This window comes from Trichoderma gamsii (genome assembly GCF_001481775.2).
Source record: "Trichoderma gamsii strain T6085 chromosome Unknown Scaffold_3.2, whole genome shotgun sequence".
Classification (NCBI taxonomy): domain Eukaryota; kingdom Fungi; phylum Ascomycota; class Sordariomycetes; order Hypocreales; family Hypocreaceae; genus Trichoderma; species Trichoderma gamsii.
Window position 1 is genome coordinate 1,227,634 of NW_020171340.1, and position 22,132 is coordinate 1,249,765.

The window sequence follows — 22,132 nt, forward strand, 5'->3', positions numbered from 1 at the left end:
CCCTGCCGCTGCTGCATACGGCGTATCATTTCTTGCCGTCATGATGCTTTATTCGCCGACGAGCCCGATTTGGTACAAAAGCGGGCTGGGAGAGGCTAAGGCCCGGAATCTCATTCTCGGAGGTGGGGCTGCAGATGTTTAATTTGGTCGCGATGGATCTCACTTGGCGTTGCTGTGCTTGCAAAACCCTCCGTATATAATCAATAGCTTGTTGTTGATGTCTTGGGTTGCCGTGGTTCAGGGGGAGACGATTTGAGTACGTGATGGCTTCGTACCCCCCATGCCATGTGCTTTTTTGTCCGCGGGGCCCGAGAGATTGAGCTGAACAGGCTCAACTCGGCGGTTTGGGCAGATGCTGGGAAAAATGTGAGAAATGAGCTCGGCCCGGACTCCGTCTTACTGGTACTATCGTGGAAATGCTTGGGATCTTACAGTAGTAGGGACCCCACAGCCGTATAGTAGCTGCGGTAGATGGGCACTTGCAGTTGAAGAGGTAATAGCCGCACCGTGAGCGATTTGGGATCTTGATGTCGTCAGTAGCGTACATACAGACAGCTTATCACAGTTGTAAAAGGGATTATCCCATTGGCGGAAGGGCAGATGGCGTAGGGATAACAGAGACAACGCCGTTGCTTATCATGATGAATTTATCCGCACTCCCTAGATGCTAGATAGATCCCTTCCTTCGAAGTAGATCCCCCGTCATCCTCCGCCGTTGCTAGATAGAGACAGGCCGATGTAGCCTGTAAGCACGGCTCGTCACACGACTACCTAGTATTACCAAAATAGATCAATGCGTCCTGTCTTTGATTCTACACGGAATGTTCCATTGCATTGTTGCCAAATTCGGCCGCCAATCCTGAATCCTTTGCTCGTCCGTCATATAAGCCGCAACCTGACTTGCTCCGTGACGGCAGGCCCCGGGCTGTTGATGCAGCTCCGAGTTACTTACAGCAAGCACTATACGCCATTCTACGCCATAGACTAACACGAAGAGAGTTTGAGCGGCCAAGGATAGTGCTTCAAGGACCTGCAGCTATACTCGTGTGCGGTTGATATCCTGATACGCCTCTTTGGCTGGCCATGATCGATCGATTCCCCGGCAGCCAGATCGCCAATGGCTGCCATACAAATAGTTGATATCACCCCAACCTTTTGCAAAGTAGGGTAATGCCATATCCACCTCCATAAAGGCTAGGTCAAGCTTATACACTCGCCATCAATTCCCTCAGGCTACACACGGCCAAGAACGAGGTAAAATTCACTCCACCACCATGAATTGAATTCGTGCTAAGCACGAGACTCAAGACGCTTCCCCCTTTTTCCCCCACACACAGAGGCTGCCCCAAGAGACAGACAGAAGCAGCCAGAAGTGATGCTGTAGGTGCCCAAGGTATCCACCGAGCAAAACTCAATGAGAGTCAAAAAGCAATTAATCGCTGTATGTGCTACATGTACGTTTGCATTGAGCCGTCCCACTGACCCCAACAGATCTAGGCCACGTCCCCTGGAGCCTCCGCCTGGGCCAGTAATCGTCGCCAGAGCTGCTCCGTAATTCCCACTAAATCCACTAAATTGGCCCCGAAAGCTTCGCGCACGCCCCTGCCACCGAGTCTCTCCCCTCCCTTGCCCCTCGTAGATCCTGCGATACTGCCATGGATTTTTTTTGTTCTTAATACACCCAATCCCGCCGCTGACAAGACTGGCTGTCCCCTCCTCGTCTATTAATCCGTCTCTCGAAAGCGGGCTTCGTTTTGCTGTGGCCATCTTCTCTTTTCTTTTCTTGCTATTCTTCCTGTTTCAGCCTCATTCCCTGGCGGGCCAACAAGCTGGGAGAAAACAAAACGAAACAAACACAAAGGTCGAAGGATTGCAATCACTTCCTAATCGCCTGTCCGCATAACCCCCCCCCGGCAGGGCCATCTTAATTCGTCTTACCATTCTACTTCGATTCTGATCGACTTGCTGCTGTGCCGGCAGAATCCCTCCACGTCAGATTACCAGCCGCGGCCGATTCTGACCCTTCCTACGATCCACATTCTTCTATAATCAGCTTCTCGCCCTCTTTTCTTATCTCCTCCTCTCCCTCCACAACTCCGGGAATCACACAGCAGCCATGGCAGATTCAGCAAACGGCGTCCAGAATGGCGCCAATGGCCGGACGGTGCCTGTTGCCAACGGCAGCATGACCTACGCCGAGAAGCACAAGATCGCAGACCACTTCATTGGAGGCAACCGGCTGGCGAATGCCCCCGCCAGCAAGGTCAAGGATTTTGTGGCCGAGCACAACGGCCACACTGTCATTACAAATGTGAGCATTTACCACTGGAAAGCTGCTTATCAGCAGAGCTTGCGCTGACTTATCTGTGAAACAGGTTCTGATCGCCAACAACGGTATCGCCGCCGTCAAGGAGATTCGCTCAGTTCGGAAATGGGCCTACGAGACGTTTGGCGACGAGAGGGCCATCCACTTCACCGTCATGGCCACGCCCGAAGATTTACAGGCCAACGCCGACTACATTCGAATGGCTGACCACTACGTCGAAGTCCCCGGCGGCACCAACAACCACAACTATGCCAACGTCGAGCTGATTGTGGACATTGCCGAGCGTATGGACGTCCATGCCGTTTGGGCTGGTTGGTGAGTTTGTGTAAAACTACGAGATTCTGCTCGAATACATACTAACAATCACACTCTAGGGGTCACGCCTCTGAAAACCCAAAGCTCCCAGAGTCTCTCGCCGCATCGCCCAAGAAGATCGTCTTCATTGGTCCTCCTGGCTCTGCCATGCGATCACTGGGTGACAAGATTTCCTCCACAATCGTCGCACAGCACGCCAAGGTGCCCTGCATTCCTTGGTCCGGAACCGGCGTCGACGCTGTCGACATTGACGACAAGGGCATCGTCACCGTTGCCGACGATATCTACGCCAAGGGCTGCGTCAACTCATGGCAGGAGGGTCTGGAGAAGGCAAAGCAGATTGGCTTCCCCGTCATGGTCAAGGCTTCCGAGGGTGGTGGTGGCAAGGGTATCCGAAAGGTTACCAACGAGGAAGAGTTTGAGGCCCTTTACAAGGCTGCTGCTAGCGAGATTCCTGGCTCGCCCATCTTCATCATGAAGCTGGCTGGAAACGCCAGACATCTGGAGGTCCAGCTGCTCGCCGATCAGTACGGCAACAACATTTCCCTGTTTGGTCGTGATTGTTCCGTCCAGCGTCGCCACCAGAAGATTATCGAAGAGGCTCCCGTCACCATTGCCAAGGCTGATACCTTCAAGGCCATGGAGGACGCTGCCGTCCGACTGGGTCAGCTTGTCGGCTACGTCTCTGCCGGTACTGTCGAATACCTGTATTCGCACGCCGACGACAAGTTCTACTTCCTCGAGCTCAACCCCCGTCTCCAGGTCGAACATCCCACCACTGAGATGGTCAGCGGTGTCAACCTGCCGGCTGCTCAGCTCCAAATTGCCATGGGTATCCCCCTGCACAGAATCCGCGACATCAGATTGCTGTACGGCGTGGATCCCCGAACTTCCAGCGACATCGATTTCGATTTCAAGCTGGAGGGCACTGCCGAGTCTCAGCGCCGACCTCAGCCCAAGGGCCACTGCACTGCCTGCCGTATCACCTCTGAGGATCCTGGTGAGGGCTTCAAGCCTTCCAACGGTGTCATGCACGAGCTCAACTTCCGTTCCAGCTCAAACGTATGGGGTTACTTCTCCGTCGGTACTCAGGGTGGAATTCACAGTTTCTCCGACAGTCAGTTCGGTCACATTTTCGCCTACGGCGAGAACCGACAGGCTTCACGGAAGCACATGGTTATTGCGCTCAAGGAGCTGAGCATTCGTGGTGATTTCAGAACCACCGTCGAGTACCTCATCAAGCTGCTCGAGACTGAGGCTTTCGAGGACAACACAATCTCCACTGGCTGGCTGGACGAGCTCATCTCCAAGCGACTTACCGCTGAGCGCCCTGATACCATGCTGGCGGTTGTGTGTGGTGCCATCACTAGAGCTCACATCACTAGTGAGGCCTTGCTGGCCGAGTACCGATCTGGATTGGAAAAGGGCCAGGTGCCTTCCAAGGAGATTTTGAAGACCGTCTTCACCATTGATTTCATCTACGAGGGCTTCCGATACAAGTTCACTGCCACTCGTGCCGGTCTCGACACCTACCACCTCTTCATCAACGGCTCCAAGTGCTCTGTTGGCGTTCGTGCCCTCAGCGATGGTGGTCTCCTTATCCTTCTTGACGGCCACAGCCACAACGTCTACTGGAAGGAGGAGGTTGGTGCCACTCGTCTGTCGGTTGATAGCAAGACCTGTCTGCTCGAGCAGGAGAATGACCCCACTCAGCTCCGAACTCCCAGTCCTGGTAAGCTCGTCAAGTACTCCGTCGAGAACGGTTCCCACATCAAGGCTGGTCAGACCTTTGCCGAAGTCGAGGTCATGAAGATGTACATGCCTCTTGTTGCCCAGGAGGACGGTATTGTGCAGCTCATTAAGCAGCCCGGAGCCACTCTGGAGGCTGGAGATATTCTTGGAATACTCGCCCTGGATGACCCTTCCCGAGTCAAGCAGGCTCAGGCCTTCGTTGGTCAGCTTCCCGCTTACGGCGACCCTGTTGTTGTCGGTACCAAGCCCGCTCAGCGCTTCGTCCGATACCACAACGTGCTGCTCAACATCCTCAATGGTTTCGACAACTCTGTCGTCATGGCCGATACTCTGAAGAAGCTCATTGAGGTGCTCCGTGACCCTGAGCTGCCCTACAGCGAGTGGAACGCCCACTTTGCTGCTCTGCATGCTCGCATGCCCCAAAAGCTGGACACCCTGTTTACTCAGATTGTCGAGCGAGGCAGAGCTCGCACTGGTGAGTTCCCTGCCAAGGCGCTCAGCAAGGCTTTCAGCAAGTTCCTCGAGGAGAATGTGGAGGCCGGTGATGCTGGTCTGCTTAGAACCACGCTGGCGCCCCTTACCGAGGTGCTTGACAACTACGCAGAGGGCCAAAAGGTTCGAGAGCTCAATGTCATCAACAACCTTCTCGAGTCCTACTGGGCGGTCGAGAGCCTTTTCCAGAGCCGAGCTCAGGAGGAGAGCGTCATCCTGAATCTTCGAGACCAGAACAAGGAGAACATGGCCAAGGTTGTGCAGATCGTTCTCTCGCATAGCCGCATGAGCTCAAAGAACGCTCTGGTCATTGCCATTCTCGAGGAGTACCGCCCCAACAAGCCCAATGTCGGAAACATCAACAAGTACCTGCGCGAGTCGCTGCGAAAGCTGACCGAGCTCTCTTCTCGAGCCACCTCCAAGGTGTCGCTCAAGGCCCGAGAGATTATGATCCAGTGCTCTCTGCCGTCCCTTGAGGAGCGTACGTCTCAGATGGAGCACATCCTGCGATCGTCTGTTGTCGATTCTCGCTACGGTGAGAGCGGCTGGGACCACCGGGAGCCTAGCCTCGAGGTGATCAAGGAGGTTGTCGATTCCAAGTACACCGTCTTCGATGTGCTGACCTCTTTCTTCGCTCACGAGGATCCTTGGGTTTCTCTGGCGGCTCTCGAGGTCTACGTTCGTCGTGCTTACCGTGCCTATATGCTCCAGTCGATTGAGTATCACAATGACGAGTCTGACAACCCTCTCTATGTGTCCTGGGACTTCCAGCTGCGCAAGATTGGCAACAACGAGTTTGGCGTTCCCGTTCAGTCTGCTGCTCCTTCTACTCCCGGCACCCCTAGCGGCCTGGAGTTCAATCGTATCAACTCTATCAGCGACATGTCCTACCTCACTGCCAAAGTGAACAGTGGCCCGTCCCGCAAGGGTGTCATGGTCCCTGTCAAGTACATCGACGACGCTGAGGAGATGCTCCAGAAGGCCTTGGAGACGTTGAACTTTTACAACAAGCAGAAGAAGCAGACGAGTCAGTCTAATCTTCTTGCTGACTTGAGTGGCAAGCGAAAGCCCTTTGCAGCTCTCAAGAAGGAGTTCCAGAGCCGCAACAACGGCGACGAGCTGTCAGCCGTCATCAACGTTGCCGTTCGAGACACTGAGAGCACGGATGACGAGGATATCCTCTCACGCATTATTCCTATTGTCCAGGGGCTCAAGAGCGAGCTTTTGGTCCGTGGTGTCCGTCGTCTGACCTTCATCTGCGGCCGCAGCGATGGCTCTTACCCTGGCTACTACACATTCCGAGGCCCCGACTACGAGGAAGACGACAGCATTCGTCACAGCGAACCCGCCCTGTCTTTCCAGCTTGAGCTTGCTCGTCTTGCCAACTTCCGTATCAAGCCCCAGTTCACAGGAAACGGCAACATTCACGTGTACGAGGCTGTTGGCAAGACTGTCGACTCTGACAAGCGCTACTTTACTCGTGCTGTGATCCGACCTGGCCGTCTCCGTGACGAGATCCCCACTGCTGAATACCTCATCTCCGAGGCTGACCGAGTCATCAACGACATTTTTGACGCTCTCGAGATTATCGGCAACAACAACTCTGATCTCAACCACATCTTCATGAACTTCACCCCCGTCTTCCAGCTCGACCCTGCTACCGTTGAGCAGTCTCTCCAGGGCTTCTTGGATCGCTTCGGCGCTCGTGCTTGGAGACTGCGTGTTGCCCAGGTGGAAATTCGCATTGTTTGCACGGATCCCCAGACTGGTATCCCCTACCCTCTGCGTGTGACCATCACCAACACCTCTGGTTATGTCGTCGATGTCGACCTGTATGCCGAGCGCAAGTCCGAGAAGGACGACTGGGTCTTCCACAGCATTGGCGGCACCAAGGAGAAGGGACCTCTTCACTTGCTGTCCGTCTCCACTCCTTATGCCACCAAGAACTGGCTCCAGCCCAAGCGATACAAGGCTCACTTGATGGGTACCCAATTCGTGTACGACTTCCCCGAGTTGTTCCGCCAGGCCATCCAGAACAGCTGGGCCAAGGCTGTTAAGAGGCAGCCTGCTTTGGCGCCTCAGCAGCCCAAGGTTGGTGACTGTATTACATTCACCGAGCTTGTGCTCGATGACAAGGACAACCTGGACGAGGTCAACCGCGAGCCTGGCACCAACACCTGCGGTATGGTGGGATGGATCATCAAGGCTAAGACCCCCGAGTACCCCGCTGGTCGCCGCTTCATCGTTGTCGCCAACGATATCACTTACAACATTGGGTCTTTCGGCCCCAAGGAAGACAACTTCTTCTACAAGTGCACTGAGCTGGCTCGCAAACTCGGCATTCCTCGCATCTACCTGTCTGCCAACTCTGGTGCTCGTCTTGGTCTCGCCAATGAGCTGATGCCTCACTTCAAGGTTGCCTGGAACGATGCTAACAATCACGAGGGCGGATTCCGCTACCTGTACCTCGATGAGAAGACCAAGGACCGCTTCAAGGACACCGTCATTACGGAGGAAGTTGTTGAGGAGGGTGAAACGCGCTACAAGATTGTCACCATTGTTGGCCAGGAGGATGGCCTTGGTGTTGAGTGCTTGAGGGGATCTGGTCTTATTGCCGGTGCCACTAGCCAGGCTTACAACGACATCTTTACCATTACCTTGGTCACTTGCCGATCAGTTGGTAGGTTTTTCCTTTCTTTTGTAACGCCTTTCGAGTAATTATAACTAACAAATCTCTAGGTATTGGTGCTTATCTTGTCCGTCTTGGTCAGCGTGCTGTCCAGATTGAAGGCCAGCCCATCATCCTTACTGGTGCTCCCGCTTTGAACAACCTGCTTGGTCGTGAGGTGTACACATCTAACCTCCAGCTTGGTGGCACCCAGATCATGTACCGCAACGGTGTTTCTCACATGACTGCCAACGACGACTTTGAGGGTGTCTCCAAGATTGTTGAGTGGATGGCGTTTGTTCCCGAGAAGCGCGGCAACCCCGTCCCGGTCAGCCCCAGCCTCGATGCTTGGGACCGTGATGTCACCTACTACCCTCCTCAGAAGCAGCCTTATGACGTCCGGTGGTTGATTGGCGGCAAGCAAGAGGACGACGGCTCTTTCCAGAGCGGTCTGTTCGACAAGGACTCCTTTGTTGAGGCCCTTGGCGGCTGGGCTCGCACTGTCGTCGTTGGTCGTGCTCGTCTGGGCGGTATCCCCATGGGAGTTATCGCCGTCGAGACTCGCAGTGTTGAGAACATTACCCCCGCCGATCCTGCCAACCCCGATTCTACCGAACAGATTAGCAACGAGGCCGGTGGTGTCTGGTACCCCAACTCTGCATTCAAGACTGCCCAGGCCATCAATGACTTCAACAACGGTGAACAGCTTCCTCTCATGATCTTGGCCAACTGGCGTGGTTTCTCCGGTGGTCAGCGAGACATGTACAACGAGGTGCTCAAGTACGGATCGTTCATCGTCGATGCCTTGGTCAAGTACGAACAGCCAATCTTTGTGTACATTCCTCCCTTTGGCGAGCTCCGTGGTGGCTCATGGGTCGTTGTTGATCCTACCATCAACCCCAACGCCATGGAGATGTACGCTGATACCGAGGCTCGTGGTGGTGTTCTTGAGCCCGAGGGTATGATTGGTATCAAATATCGCAAGGACAAGCAGCTGGAGACTATGGCTCGCCTGGATCCTACCTACGCCGAGCTGAAGAAGAAGCTGGAGGACAAGACGCTCTCCAGCGAGGATGCGGAGAAAATCAAGCAGCAGATTGTGGCCCGCGAGAAGCAGCTTCTGCCCGTCTACTCGCAGATTGCCATCCAGTTTGCTGATCTGCACGACCGTGCCGGCCGCATGAAGGCCAAGGGTGTCATTCGCGATTCTCTCGACTGGACCAACGCCCGCCGATACTTTTACTGGCGTCTGCGCAGACGTATCACTGAGGAGTACATCCTCAAACGCATGAACACCAGCATCCTGCCTACTCCCCAGCCCAACACTTCCAAGGCCACCGAGGCGCGCGCCAAGGGTCTGAAGCTGCTGGAGAGCTGGTCCGGCATTGCCGGCTGGGACAAGAAGGACCAGGAGGTTGCTGAGTGGTACGAGAAGGAGACTCAGTCCATTGCGCAAAAGGTGGAGGCCCTCAAGGCCGACAGACTGGCTGCTGAGCTGGCTGAGGCTGTTCGCGGCAATGAGAAGGCTGGCTGGAAGGGCATCCGAGAGCTTCTGCGCGTGATGCCTGTGGAGGAGCGCGAGGCTGTCTTTACGTATTTGAAGGAGTAATGTATGATAAACATGATGAAAGAAGGCAGGAGGGGGCGTTTTGATTTGGAAGCGTTTACGGTTGATGTCTTATGATAGATTAAATTACATTTTCAAAGTTACCAACAGTGTGCCAGTAAAAGATGAATATATGCTTATTCAAGTGACTATATGATGAGCAACCTTGTCATACTATGGCTGTGTCTTGGAAGCCAAATGTGTACCATGGCTCTTGACGCTTGGTCGCTACGAAAAGGTGTTGTACAGCTACTGAACCATTTACCAAGCGCTCTTAGATTGGGGTCAAAGGTGCTAGGCTTCTAATTCATTACTCAAGCAATTGACCCATGGATGATGCAGAGATGGATATGCTCACATGCTACTGCAGCAATATGTAGCGTGTACTCATAGCAATGCAGAATAGAGATTCTTATTACAATGCGATGCTATATATTCGGCTTTTCGAATATAATCGCCTGACCATGAGCTCTTGACTCCCACCCAATCTTGTTTATGTATACAATTGGCCATCATTCAAACCAAAAAAGCTTCCTCCATTTTATCTTTTGTCTTTTTTTTCTTCTCTCCTCTAGTTGTCTTTTTAAGCATCCTCAGGCACCCTCGTCCGTATCTGCACGCCGTGCCACTCCTTGACCAGATCGCCCAGCGCACCATTGACCAATCGCTGCTGCTTGAGCATGTTGAGCCCCTTGAAGGCGGAGGAGGTGATGTCGATGGCGTACATGCTGCCGCAGCCGCCGGAGATGTCCTGGACGAGCAGGGCGGTGGGGTTGAGCTTGGAGGCGAGGATGGCGGCGATGGAGGATTCGGCGGGGGTCATGCCGGTGTCTAAGTCTGCGTCTGTTTGTGTTTCGGCATTTTGTTGTGGTTGGATTGAGGAGGAGAGAGGACGAGAGGAGGAGAATTGGCGAGAGGGAGAGGAGGAGATGTGGCGGATGGTGAGGTGGGAGGCTTTGAAGGCGGTTGGTTTGAAAGAGGTGATGATGGGGCGCGCGGGGAGGGAGAGGCGCAGGCGGAGCGCGGAGCGGCAGGATGAGCAGATCATGGTGGGATTGGATCGGTGATTGATGTGTCTGAGATTGTTTCTTTGGTTGTAGATATAGGATTGAGAGGAGATAGTTCGAGGTCGAAAATTGATTGTAATTATTCAGCGGCCATTGGAGGGATTGCCGAAGCTTCTTGGTAGCGCGGGCGATGGGCCGAGAGCCGGGGCTTTGCCGGGAGTTGGGTGATTACCGGATTGAGCAGGTTGGAGCAGTGTATTGGACAACTTTGAATGGGGGTTGAGTACATTGATATATTCATTTCATGGTGGATTGCGCTGATATTGGTATTGTAAGGAAAGAATGGAGAGGTGTGTATATTGTTTGTTAGAGAATCCGAGAAGTGTGAAGCTGGGTGTTGGACTCTCGTTTGTAAGAGTTAGGTCCTCATCAAGCTATTGGGCTTGAAGTATTTCACGTTGTTAGTGGTGCTGATGATTTTAGATGTGTAGATTAGACATTAAGTATGAAATCAATGAAATGCAATGCTAGCCTGACTCCTTTGCCCTTTTCGTTCCCAATTCGCTATAAAATGCAAAACATGTATGCCCAAATAGAATAGTGCATCAGCAATAGTACAACTTCCAGTCATTCAACTCGTTCATCACCTCACAATCCACAACCCCCCATTCCCATACGCCTTATCCTGCATCAAGCCCACGTCCGACCTCATGCCCACCCGATGCAGAGGAATTTTATCCACCTGCCTCACCACTTTCCCCGTCGTATCATCCACTCTCTCCGCAAACGTTCGGCTAGACTTGACGCTCTTCAGTATAGCCACGATATCGTGAGGCCCCCAAGCTCCACGCCTTAGACTGGCCATTGTTCTGTCGACATCTTGAAAGTGTTGGTTCACGAGGACTTCTGGTGGCGTGTTGTGCCCGGGAGCGGCGTGGAGGTAGCCCATGAGGAGGACTTTGACTTTGGCGCTGACGAAATTTGCGCCTTGGAAGTCGTGGATGATGTGGACGGTGATTGTGTTTTCCATGGCGACGGAGGGAGGGGCGTGGCGGGATGGAGCTATGGTGACGATGGCTTCGAACCAATCTGTGGGGATCATGTTTCCTGGAGCTTTTTCAGTGTTGTTGCTGGGAGGGATGTGAATGCATGCCCAGGCGGCAAACACGCCCGGCATGCGAAGTTTGATCTGGTCCGATACACCGCTGAGGTTCGCTGACGGTATGCTCAGTTCCGAATATGACCGCCCTGTTCCTGGCACCACCTTGCCGTCGAATTTCATTGGAAAAGGGGCTTCAGGGCCGGCCTCGGAGCCGATGACTGGCACATTCTCCATGAGAGAATCATACCTTTCCAACTGAGCCCTTTGCCGCTGCCAGCTCTCCTGCACCGTATCGCCCATGCCGGTGGCCTGGTAGCTCTGATAGGCCATGGTGCCAGCCTTCTTGACTGTCTGGTTCGTGACAATGTTGCTCACTTGGCTGTTGACCACCGTGCTCGCCACGCCAATGTACCGGTTGGCCACGGCCTGGCCAATCGTGCTGGCGACCTTGACGCCCATTTCCAGCGGCATCGTGCTTAGGCTGGCGCCTCTCATGACACTCACATCCGTCGACGTGCTCGCCACGCGGAAGACGGGGCTGCCGCAGAGAATCTTCTTGCCCGGCTCAGCGCCCGCGCAGAGAACGAGGCGGAAGTAGCCGTCGCAGGCCGTGGCCGGGATGCGGACGACGTGCGTCTCGCGCGGCATGTGCTTCTTCTGCTTGCCCGAGGCCTTTTTGCCGAAGCGCTTGAAGTCGCGCTGGATGATGCGCTCGTCGGCCTCGGGGGTGTCGCTCACGGCGGTCTGGCGCGCGGGCGTGACGTTGATCCAGGAGCCTGTGGTGCCGGCAAAGGCCTTGATGGCCATGCCCATGTTGCCGGAGAAGCCCTTTTGCTGCATCCACAGCGTGCGTGAGGCCGGGAGAGGCTCGTCTGAGAGCACCGAGATGGAGACGGAGGTGGACGGGCCAGAGTACCAGATCAAAGCGCTGGTGTGGCGGATGATGGAGAAGTGGCGCGTGGACTCGCAGGGATGGGAGATGAGGCCAGAGGCAAAGTATTGGGCGTTGCCCATGGCGGACTGCCAGAATGAATCTTGCTGCTTTGCATCTGCGCTCACGTCTACGGGCAGAGTGGCGGCATGTTGGGGCTGTGGGCGTGGACGTGGGGAGAAGACTGGCGATGAAGAAGTTGCGGTAGGGAGTGCTGAAGAGCTCTGCGTTTGACGAAGAGGCAGAGGCGGTGCCAAGGGAGCTGAGAGGCCGGGATAGGGGGGCGGAGGAGGCAAGTCATCGTCGGGTGCTGTGATGCTGATTTGGGCTGAGAAGGTCTCGATGCTGATCTGTTGAGACGAGATGGCGGTGGCGGGCCGGATGTTTGATGGAGGAGCTGCCGGCTTTTGCCATTGCGATCCTTCAAGGCTGGCGGTTGATTTACTGGGCTTCAGTTGCTGGATTCCTGGTGACTGTGAGGGCGCAATTGACTGTGATGGTGATGCTTTGTCCGAGTACAGGTCGTAGATGTCGGCCTGATATTGATGGTCATATTCGGGCGTTCCTGGGACGGGCCGCCGCCGTATGGCCGGGACAGGCTTACGCGCGAGTTCAGGACCCTCCATTGTAGTGAGTAGCGTGCACAAGATAAAAAAAAAAAAAAAACTAATTACTAGCCCTGGCTACCTTGAAGATTGAGGCAGAGGGCGAGAGCATCGCATCTTGTCTCGCCGTTGGGCATTGAACCGGATGTGTGAGAGAGTTATGGCATGTAAGTAATGGCTCTTCCGGAGAACGGGCCATCAAAAGGGGGTCCTCCCTCTTTGAGTGCCGGACAAAGCTGGACTTTGTTTGCCGGGCAGCTCTGCTTAGTCTGGAGTAGTTGGAGGCCCGCTGGCTTGACTAAAATACACGGTGCCATTTTACATTGACTATTAAAGCTTGCTAAGACGCAGGGCTGGGCGACTCGTATGGGTACGCGTCAGCGCAATTCGCACAGCAGCTGTGATTGGCACTGGGAGCAATCTCGTGTTGTCTAGCGTGCACAAAGAGCGAGATTTGATATCATTCTTCTATCATTTCTTTTGTCCTTTTTTTTTTGGTGTGTTGAAGCTATTTTACTGTTCTTTCATTTTAGCAATATGTTTTTGCCGCATCTAGCTAGATGCCATGAGGGCCTCCAACTGGCCGGCCTCCTTGATGGCGGTGGTGAGGTTCTCGTAGCCGGTTTCCGTGACGAGGATGTTGTCCTCGATGCTGCATCGAGTTAGCATTGGAGTTTTTTTTAAGTTTAAATTAAGGATAATGAGAAACGAGATTTGTTTGCTTACCGAACACCGCCGACGTCCCAGTACTTGGCCAGCACGGACGAGTCAATGTACTTGCTCTGCTCGGGGTTCTCCAGGTACGGGTCGATGATGAATTTGCAAAAGTAGACCTGTGCCTTGTGTTAGATAGCCAGCTCTTAGCCTAGATCATTCTGGGGCAATGACTTACACCAGGCTCAACAGTCACAACTCCGCCGGCGGGAACTTGGCCTCGCAGACGCAGGTTCTGGAAGATGACATCGGGGTCCTGGCGGTTGTGGTTGCCGCCGGTGTCGTGCGTGTCCATGCCCAGGTAGTGGCCCAGGCCGTGGGGGAAGAAGGCCTGGCTGATCCGGGCGTTGAAGATGTCGTCCTTGTTGCCCTTGAGGATGCCCAGCGCCAGCAGGCCGTCAATGGCAATCTTATGGGCCAGGACGTGGGCGTCTTCCCAGTGCATGCCGGCCTTGATGACGGCAATGCACTCCTGCTGCATCTTGTAGACGATGTCGTAGATTTCGCGGGCCTCCTTTGTGAACTTGCCGTTGAGGGGAAAGGTTCTGGTCTGTTACGGTATGGCCGGTTAGTAACGGCGAGGAGTGAGGAGGTGAGGCTACTTACGATATCAGCGGCATAATTATTCCACTCAGCCCCAGCGTCAATCAACAACAACTGCTTTCCTCCCAGCGGAGCGTCGTTGGGCACGTAGTGCAGCGTCGCCGCCGCAGTGCCGCTGGCCACAATGGGGTGGTACGCCATCTCCTTTGCGCCGTTGGCCACGCACCGCTCCAAAAACACGGCCTCGAGCTCCCTCTCGTTGGACGCCTGCTTGGCCTTCTCGACGACGGCCTTGTGCGCCGCGCTGGACACGGCGTTGGCCTTGCGGATCATGGCCACCTCGAACTCGTCCTTGACGACGCGCGAGACCTCGATGGCGGGCTTGAGCAGCTCAAAGTCCTTGTTATCGAAGCCGATGAAGGTGACGTGATCCGACACCTGGTCCTGGATGGCGTATACTGTCGAGGTGGGGTTTGTGCCCGCCAGGTGGGCGAGCGAGGCGTTGACGTCGGTGGTGAGCTTCACCTCGTCGACGTCGTAGAGCCTGAGGGCGTCGTCGATGGTGGTGGGCAGGCCGGACCAGATGACATCGTGGGGGTCGATTGGGGGGATGTAGAGCGTGGATTTGGAGGAGGCGATGTCGTAGGTGAAGAAGCAGTCGGCGAGGTTGCAGCCGGTGAGGTAGTAGAAGTAGCGGCGCTGTCTGTAGGAAAGAAGACGCTTGATTAGCAGAATGCCCAAGTATGCATGGCCCTATAAGCCAGAGAATGTCTGCGCATCATCGCAGAACTGGAGCATAGCATAGCATAGCATAGCATAGCATAGCATACCGGAAAGGCTCGGGGGAGTCGTTGTCCTCGAGGAGCTTCGTGTGGCGGCCCTCGAGATAGAGCACGCCGCTGGCGTTGGGGTCCTTTTTGCGGATGAGGTCGACGACGCGGCGGGCGTGTGACTTGCCCGGGTACTTGCCCTTGAGCACGGCTTCGAAGTCTTCGGCAACCATTCTGTGGGATGAGGAGCAGAAAAAACGAGGGAGAGGTGAGGGGGAAAAGGATCGTGGAGGAGCAAAAGCTGTCCGAGGCTGGAGTCGGATTTGGAGCTGGCGATGATGATTATGGTGGGGGAGGCTCACGCCGACGCGGGGCTTTTTGGGTCCTTGGAGGAGCGGCAGAGTTGGCCGATGGAGTCGCAGCATGGGCTCTGCTCTTGGGTCTCTGGAGCGCTGTCTGTCTCTGATTCTAGCGGGACAGGGTGGATGTTGCTGTCTATAGAGGCCACTCAACGTGTAGTTCAGGGTCCGAGATTTTTTGGTCTTCTCATGCACTCCATCGAAGATGGCCGTATTTCTGTATGCTGGGGGACTTTTTGTGCGCTAAAGAGAGAGAATGGATGGGATCCATTCTTGCGGCCGAGGTCGGTAAATATCCTCATGAACATGAGTGGCAGCAGCAGATACAAGTGCTGAGCTCGGTTACAATATGATCATACAGGGTATAGATGCAAGTCGTGTGCAGAGGACCTCACTCTCATCTGCTGTCTTTGTTATAGCTTTTCAAGCATGGATGCCGTAACAGGCAATAAAGCAAAAGCTACAGGACCCTACAGGACCCCCAAAGGCCTCAAGAGCTCTCGATTCCTGGAACAAAGAACTGCTAGAGTCTGGTAGCTCCAATCTAGGGACTCCGCTCGCTGGAAATGGATGGCTCGTCTCCACAGCGGCTGTCAGCGGCTTTCGTATCACTTACACACGCCAGCATATGGACTGATTGTAGCACTGCAATTCTAATATATCCACCATTCACTTGGTAGGACTCATCTGTGACTACGCCGTCAGTTGACCTGAATTCTCGCCGGGAGCTACTACATCTGGCACTTACATGGTCACACCTACCAGTTGTAGGTACATGTAAGTACTTCTCGCCTTTGATTTTCCATCTAGGTGCATAGACAACAAAAGCAAAGAAGTGGTCATGTAACGAGCACCTCCCTTGCAGGCACTGGGCTTCAGGGGCGTGGAATTAATACACGTAGCATATGACGCTCCGGTTTTTGCTCTATACCAGTTTCAGTTCGGTGCAACCTCAGCTGCTCCGGCAGTGATCCGGATATGCAGCGATCCGGGTATGCAGCTACGTTTCCGCTACACTTGCACGGGCCAAAGCACCTCTTCAACGCTTTTGATCTTTCACTGTTTGGCCTCCCGTTCCTTAGGACAGACAATGCTGTGCTAAGATAAACGGTACTAGTGTAGCTCATTGGCGTGGGGTGAATTGCTTCAACGTCTCGGGCTCTCCTATCCTCAGAGTCTCTAAAAGCGAGTCCATCATTCTATTGATTGGGCTTTCTAGCCTAACAGATGTTGAATATCATTAGGTATTGTAAAAATGAGTACGTCCATACAATTGAGCAGTACGAGCAGCACTGCGACCGGAGACTTCACACTCTCCGGTGGCTGCGTCATGGATCTTTGCGTGTCGATCACTTGCCCGGTCTCAATTCCTTAACATTACCAGGCTGCGGTCAAGTAGATAGCAATAGTCCAAGTCTGGCTACATGTACTTGATTGCCTGATTCGCGGCTCCTCATAGAGTGTTGCGTATTAGACGATAAGTGGGTACTTTGTACGCCTCTCGTCGAGCACATACATACAGAGACCCCTGGCTAAGATCGACCACTAACACCATTCAGCTCAGCTCTACGACGCCCCCACGATAGAAAGTCATATCACGTCTTGCCATTTCCTAACCGTTTACATCATCCGCCTCAGCATATCTAGTGCCGGGGCTCGCTTAGATCCTTGTGCCACAACCTCTCCCTTGGATACCGGATAGTGTGATATCCAAGCCAGCCAGCCAGCCTCACCGCAAGAGCAAAGCTGTAAAAGACCGAGACAAACATCATCATGCCGAGTCCCATTTTTTCTTTTCTTTTTTTACATAGGGGGCTTCTGACCAGCCAGCCAGTGTCCTTTCGGCCCTACTTGTTATTAATGACTGATACTCTCACCGAAATCTCGTGTGATAGAGTAGAGTAGATTCAAGGAGGGGCGTGATTGCAGTTGCAGTCCGCGGAAATACAGCTAGACGATGAGAGATTAACATCAATAGTGCCAAATCTGAGTACTTTGGCGGGCCTGAATAGGTAGATCCTATCTTTCTTCGTCGTATCGGCTTTGAATAGCCGTGGGCGGCGGACCTGAGGAAATCGTAGGCTGCCATCACGTCGTCATCGCTCGAGACAGCCGCCAAGAGCATCACAAGGTATCAAAAAGCAACCAATAATCTGTTTCAGTACCGCAGCTGGCTCAAGCACACCGGATCCTTTTCTGATTCGTCGGAAGTGACCGAGTGATCTACACCATAGGCGCAAAATAGTTCCATTTCCAGACATGGAGCCCTCTCTCAGCCCATCACCGGACATGGGTCATATTGACATCTAATTAAGCATTCATGTAGGTCAAGATATTGCATGTGACGGGACAGAAATAGAGTCGGAATCGGCATGTTCCGCGCCACATACCCACCTCGATGCCCCATATGGGGAGGACGGCAACGATCCTGGGGCTGATCAGTTCTGTCAAACCAAGTAGGCGGAAACTAATGCAGCGCTCCGATTCGTTAGCTCGTATAATCAAATGGCTTAGCTAGCTTCAAGGTGAGGCTCATAGAGGGTGATGAGTGTATTATCAAACAGTTACCGGCAGATACGCCCTATGCAACTGTCAGAAAATCTACACCCCTGTCCTAGGCGATCATGCCGTCTGTATATGGTGCCACCGGTTACACAAATGTTCAGGCACTCCGGTAGTGCTTTTGTATTGCAACAAAAAGGATGTAATACGAATACGAATGTAAAAGCAAAGAGTATCACGAGGGGAAAATTGCCCGAGTCCTTGCTAAATTCAAGTCGAGACTGCTCTCATAGTTTGGATCCACTAACACCTCCCAGTATTCATGCGTATGCCATCTTCTCTGTCTCGACTTTCTTCCAGTAACCATACACGGACCTGATCAATTAATCTCATATCAACCGTGATTAATGAGAGGATCATTATCAGGTACCCGGCAGGGAGAGCCAAATGGAAGACGAGTCAACAGCATATCCTGGTCTATGGATGGCACATAAGACACAAAAAAACGTTGTTTTCAAGGAATCTTGCATGAGCTTCTGTAGGTAAATATAACGGTAGATCCCCGTTTGGTAACCAATCATACAGCGAAAGATGGACCCGGTGTAACCATTCGCATGTCAAAAAGTCCAACTAGTCTGGGCTTTCAGCACTTGGATAGGCTAATAGACTGAAACATATTGCAACTAGCTTGTCAATAGACTTTCTCTATCTGTCTGTCTATCTCTAAAGGTTTCCAAGGCGGGTCTTGTTAAAATGAGGCGAGGTGTCTTACCTGTGACCTGACAGTTCCGCTAGGAGTAGCTGCGGACTTCGGGAACTTGGTAGCGCAGTCACACGAACACCTGTTCCAGGCACAAGCAGATGATAAACAAGGCAAATAAATACCATGAAATTTGTATGTAGCTTTATTGACTGTACCACCTTGCCAGTTGTTCTGTGAGAACATATGCTTGGCTGTTTATGATACCAAAGTCCTAGCTACCTACTCAATCCTCCTGCACCGCAGGAGATCAGGCAATACACACGAAACTCCACTACTAGGCTTTAGTATATATTAAGAGTTCTATTTTATATCTACTTCCCAACACTACTATCCGTCTTCCATGTATAATACCTCTCAGAACCGTAAGCCCCACACCTCCTATTCGTCCTTGTCCCCCGGATTTAAATAGGCTTCCGCGCCTTAAATCGTGCCCTGACTCTCATTTGAAGAGAAAACAATCGGATAATGCAGCATCCCGCGAGGCCCCCCTTGTTTTCCCGGTACTACTGATACCTGCAACTACAGGCATTGCCACATAACAAGCCTAGGTTCTCCACAGCTGCTTGCCACTTATTGTAGGGCTGGTATGGGAGACCGGCGAGACACAGATGGGGTTAAGCACAGATCTAACATGTAACCCTAGCCGCTGCCAGTAAGTCTGCTTTACCTGACCCCTCTGCCGTCAGCTATCACCTTAGCCGAGGCAGCCTTATCTGAGACATACGCTTAGTAGCAGCAGAGCATCGTTCTGCCCGGAAAGGTTGTCAGTTGTCATTTTGGCTGCACCCCCCTTCCCCTGTCCCGGAAACCCGGTTAGCGTTCAGCCTCATCTTGGCGCAGGGACAGAGGGTGATCATACAACTGGGCCAAACGTCTTCATGAACCGTAGGCGTTGGCTGTCAAAGGGGCATTAAGATATGTGAGCATCTACTTTGACTTTTAGGGGTTCTTTACGTGAGCGAATCAATGGAATGAACTAAGTAAAAAAATTGCAAGAAAGAGAGAAGAAGCGCTGGGGCACAAAAGCTAGAGAATTATATGAGGTGAGGGGAAATTGCCCACCAATACCACTACTGTGTGTAGCAAACAAACTCGCATATGAGTCCTTGGGTACACTTTTTTCAGTTCAAGACAAACCATTGCATGAGCTGTCCAATCGTGAAGAGAGCATCACAACTGACCCCCCCTGCATATTGGCTCTGTCCCCCACTGGGCTGGGTTTGACCACGGTCATCAGATTCAAATGCCATCAAGCCTCATGTCACTTGTACCTAGTGATTCTATGCCACATACTGGGTGTATCCTTGGAATTTGGAGGTCTATAGGCTCCTATTTCAAAAGCATAGTGTCAATTGAACTGGTGGTACGTAGGTGTCTGACTTGTTATCCTCCTTGCCCACAATTTAAACACGCTTCTTATGGGAGATGTAGGCTTCCTCTCGTCTATATAATGCGGCTTTCTCGCCCTCATTTTTCCAAAATAAAAACCCAGACTCTCAGCACAGCTTCTTTACGCAATCTCAGATCCTCCAAGCCAATAGTCATTCTATTATTGTCAACACTTGAGCATTATCCTCTCTCAGCAACATCTTCTTCTCAAGATTTCACCCAACATCTTCAACATGGCCTCCAGCTACACCATGAGCTTTTCTCCTCCCATGCAGATCACAACCAAGCCACAAAGTCCCATCAAAAGCGGCACAAACATCAAGATCACGGCCAAGCTAGCCGTCGCGGACCCAACTGGAAACTACATGGCCCATGCAGACGCTCTCGATGCAAATGGCCAAGAGGTCAACGGTGTCCTCAAAGGACAATTAGCTGCCTCATGGGAGCCAACGAATGGTGGCAATGCTGCCGAGACCATTGTGTTCAAGTTTGACCGTATGAACATATCTGAACCTGGGTCGTACCAGATCCGTATCCAGGCCTACAAGCAAGTCGCTGGAGGCATCAATCAACTCACCAAAACTACGATCCTCGTCCAAGTAATTGCTTAATTTCAGCAGTAGGTAAGTTCAGTCTCACCGCAGTATTTTGGGGAGAAGCAGAATATTGCTAGATGCGCTGACGCTTTTGTCCCTACAATAAAGCATAATGGTTTAATCCATTCAAGATCAATACACGCCGATCTGAACTGTTGTACATGGATATAGGTGTAGGAATTGGAAAAGATGGGACGCTAATATATGTAATTGAGGGAATCATGGAATTGGGGTGGATAGGGTCTTTTGGCGATTGCATGTCAGTTTGTTTTTGCTCTTGGGAATCACGGATAGTTATCCGTGGATAGTTTTAGATAGCTCTAGATAGTTTTGGTACGCCAGTTTGCAATACTTCTCATACAAGTGTATCTCCACGGCGATGTGTCATCCTGCGCATTTACGTAGTTGATCACCCCTGCTTTGTTAGACATGGTTACTTCAGCTTTGATCCCCATAAATTGGAGAAGCCTGCAAAAACTTCCCCACTATCCGTTGAAACTAAGGCTCGGATCGTTAAATCCCGAGCAAAAAGGCTAGCCACAGCGTAGTACTAGTGAGATAATCATATGCACAGTGATTGTTCACCGTCGGCTAAGCGAAAGCTGAGACTCACAGCCAGCCAGATAGGCAAGGAAGCTATAGGTATGTTCAAAATGGGTCCCCAGTAAAAAGGGAGGGAAAAGAAGCAGATGGAAAGAGAGCGAAACGCTTGTACGCGCCTTGTCAAGAGACTAAGACGATTACAGCTACTACGCCCACAAGAATTCCAATAGTGCATAAAGATACGAATGTTTGCTGTCAGGTAGAGGGTGGGTGTCTCTTGGGAAGATTCAAGAGATACACATCCAGGGTCACTATTGGGCTGATGTGGCTCTTCTGAGAGGGGCGTGATTCATGAGACCGGGGAAAGAAGCAACGAAACGGAACGTATCTTACTACAGCGCATGAAATGGAGTGGAGAGAGGAGCCACAGACCCAAACTCCGCCGCAGAAGTGGAGGAGGGCAAAGGCGGAAGCTTGAGAGCCGACAGGATTGTGGCTTGTCTAAGACAGGGCTGAAAAGGAATAGGAAAGGTATTGGGAAAGCTGAATGGAGGTGATGAAAAGAAAGGCTCTTCTCATAAATTACCATAAACAGAAATACGGGAGAGTGCTGCCAGATAGGATGCCGTCATAGATGTAGTTTATGTGCTTATCCTATACGCCCGATTTCTGTGTAGTCGTCTTCGATGACAGTGAACAAGATCTAGCCAAAGATTGTCTCTTGTGCCCGCTCGCTGTATAAGTGGCTCCTCTTTGGACATAATCACTTGTACACCTAATTTATCTGTTTAATCATGTTGCTCGTATAAGCAATATTGAATAGCTTGCGTCGATATGAGATTGAAATCGTAGCAAGTAGTACATAGATTCAACTACAAGTCCTGTTGACAGGGGTGGTAGCACAGACATGGGCCCTTGCCTTGGATCTCTCTTTGCTTTTTGCCGAAAACTTTCGGACTTTACTAACCATACGGCTGGATTCTAGTGTTTGCACGCCCTTTTGACAGCCTTTGATAGGGCGTGATGAGAGAGAGGGCGTGAGCCAAAGAGGCCTTCTCAAAGAGGCTACCTCGTTTCATTTTGTTTCTCATCTCTATTTCTCTTTCGGTGCTCTCCATGAGCAGCCTAGATGGATAAGCACGGACGTAA

The 22,132-nt window shown here is 52.4% G+C and overlaps 4 protein-coding genes across 4 annotated transcripts; 2 read left to right on the forward strand and 2 right to left on the reverse strand.

The window, feature by feature from the left end:
* Positions 1 to 2,116: 2,116 nt before the first annotated feature.
* On the forward strand, positions 2,117 to 9,162 carry TGAM01_v201388 (hypothetical protein; the record flags this gene model as incomplete). Its single annotated transcript, XM_018804748.1, has 4 exons — positions 2,117 to 2,311; positions 2,376 to 2,641; positions 2,701 to 7,565; positions 7,625 to 9,162. 4 exons carry the CDS (start codon positions 2,117 to 2,119, stop codon positions 9,160 to 9,162), a joined length of 6,864 nt encoding a protein of 2,287 aa, XP_018662016.1.
* Positions 9,163 to 9,742: 580 nt separating this feature from the next.
* On the reverse strand, positions 9,743 to 10,207 carry TGAM01_v201389 (hypothetical protein; the record flags this gene model as incomplete). Its single annotated transcript, XM_018804749.1, has 1 exon — positions 9,743 to 10,207. The coding sequence occupies one exon, from the start codon at positions 10,205 to 10,207 to the stop codon at positions 9,743 to 9,745; it is 465 nt and encodes a 154-aa protein (XP_018662017.1).
* Positions 10,208 to 13,356: 3,149 nt separating this feature from the next.
* On the reverse strand, positions 13,357 to 15,256 carry TGAM01_v201390 (xaa-Pro dipeptidase; the record flags this gene model as incomplete). Its single annotated transcript, XM_018804751.2, has 5 exons — positions 13,357 to 13,456; positions 13,531 to 13,637; positions 13,697 to 14,068; positions 14,125 to 14,764; positions 14,892 to 15,256. The coding sequence occupies 5 exons, from the start codon at positions 15,254 to 15,256 to the stop codon at positions 13,357 to 13,359; spliced, it is 1,584 nt and encodes a 527-aa protein (XP_018662019.2).
* Positions 15,257 to 20,077: 4,821 nt separating this feature from the next.
* Positions 20,078 to 20,455, forward strand: TGAM01_v201391 (hypothetical protein; the record flags this gene model as incomplete). The annotated part of the gene is made up of 1 exon (XM_018804752.1): positions 20,078 to 20,455. One exon carries the CDS (start codon positions 20,078 to 20,080, stop codon positions 20,453 to 20,455), a length of 378 nt encoding a protein of 125 aa, XP_018662020.1.
* Positions 20,456 to 22,132: the final 1,677 nt, after the last annotated feature.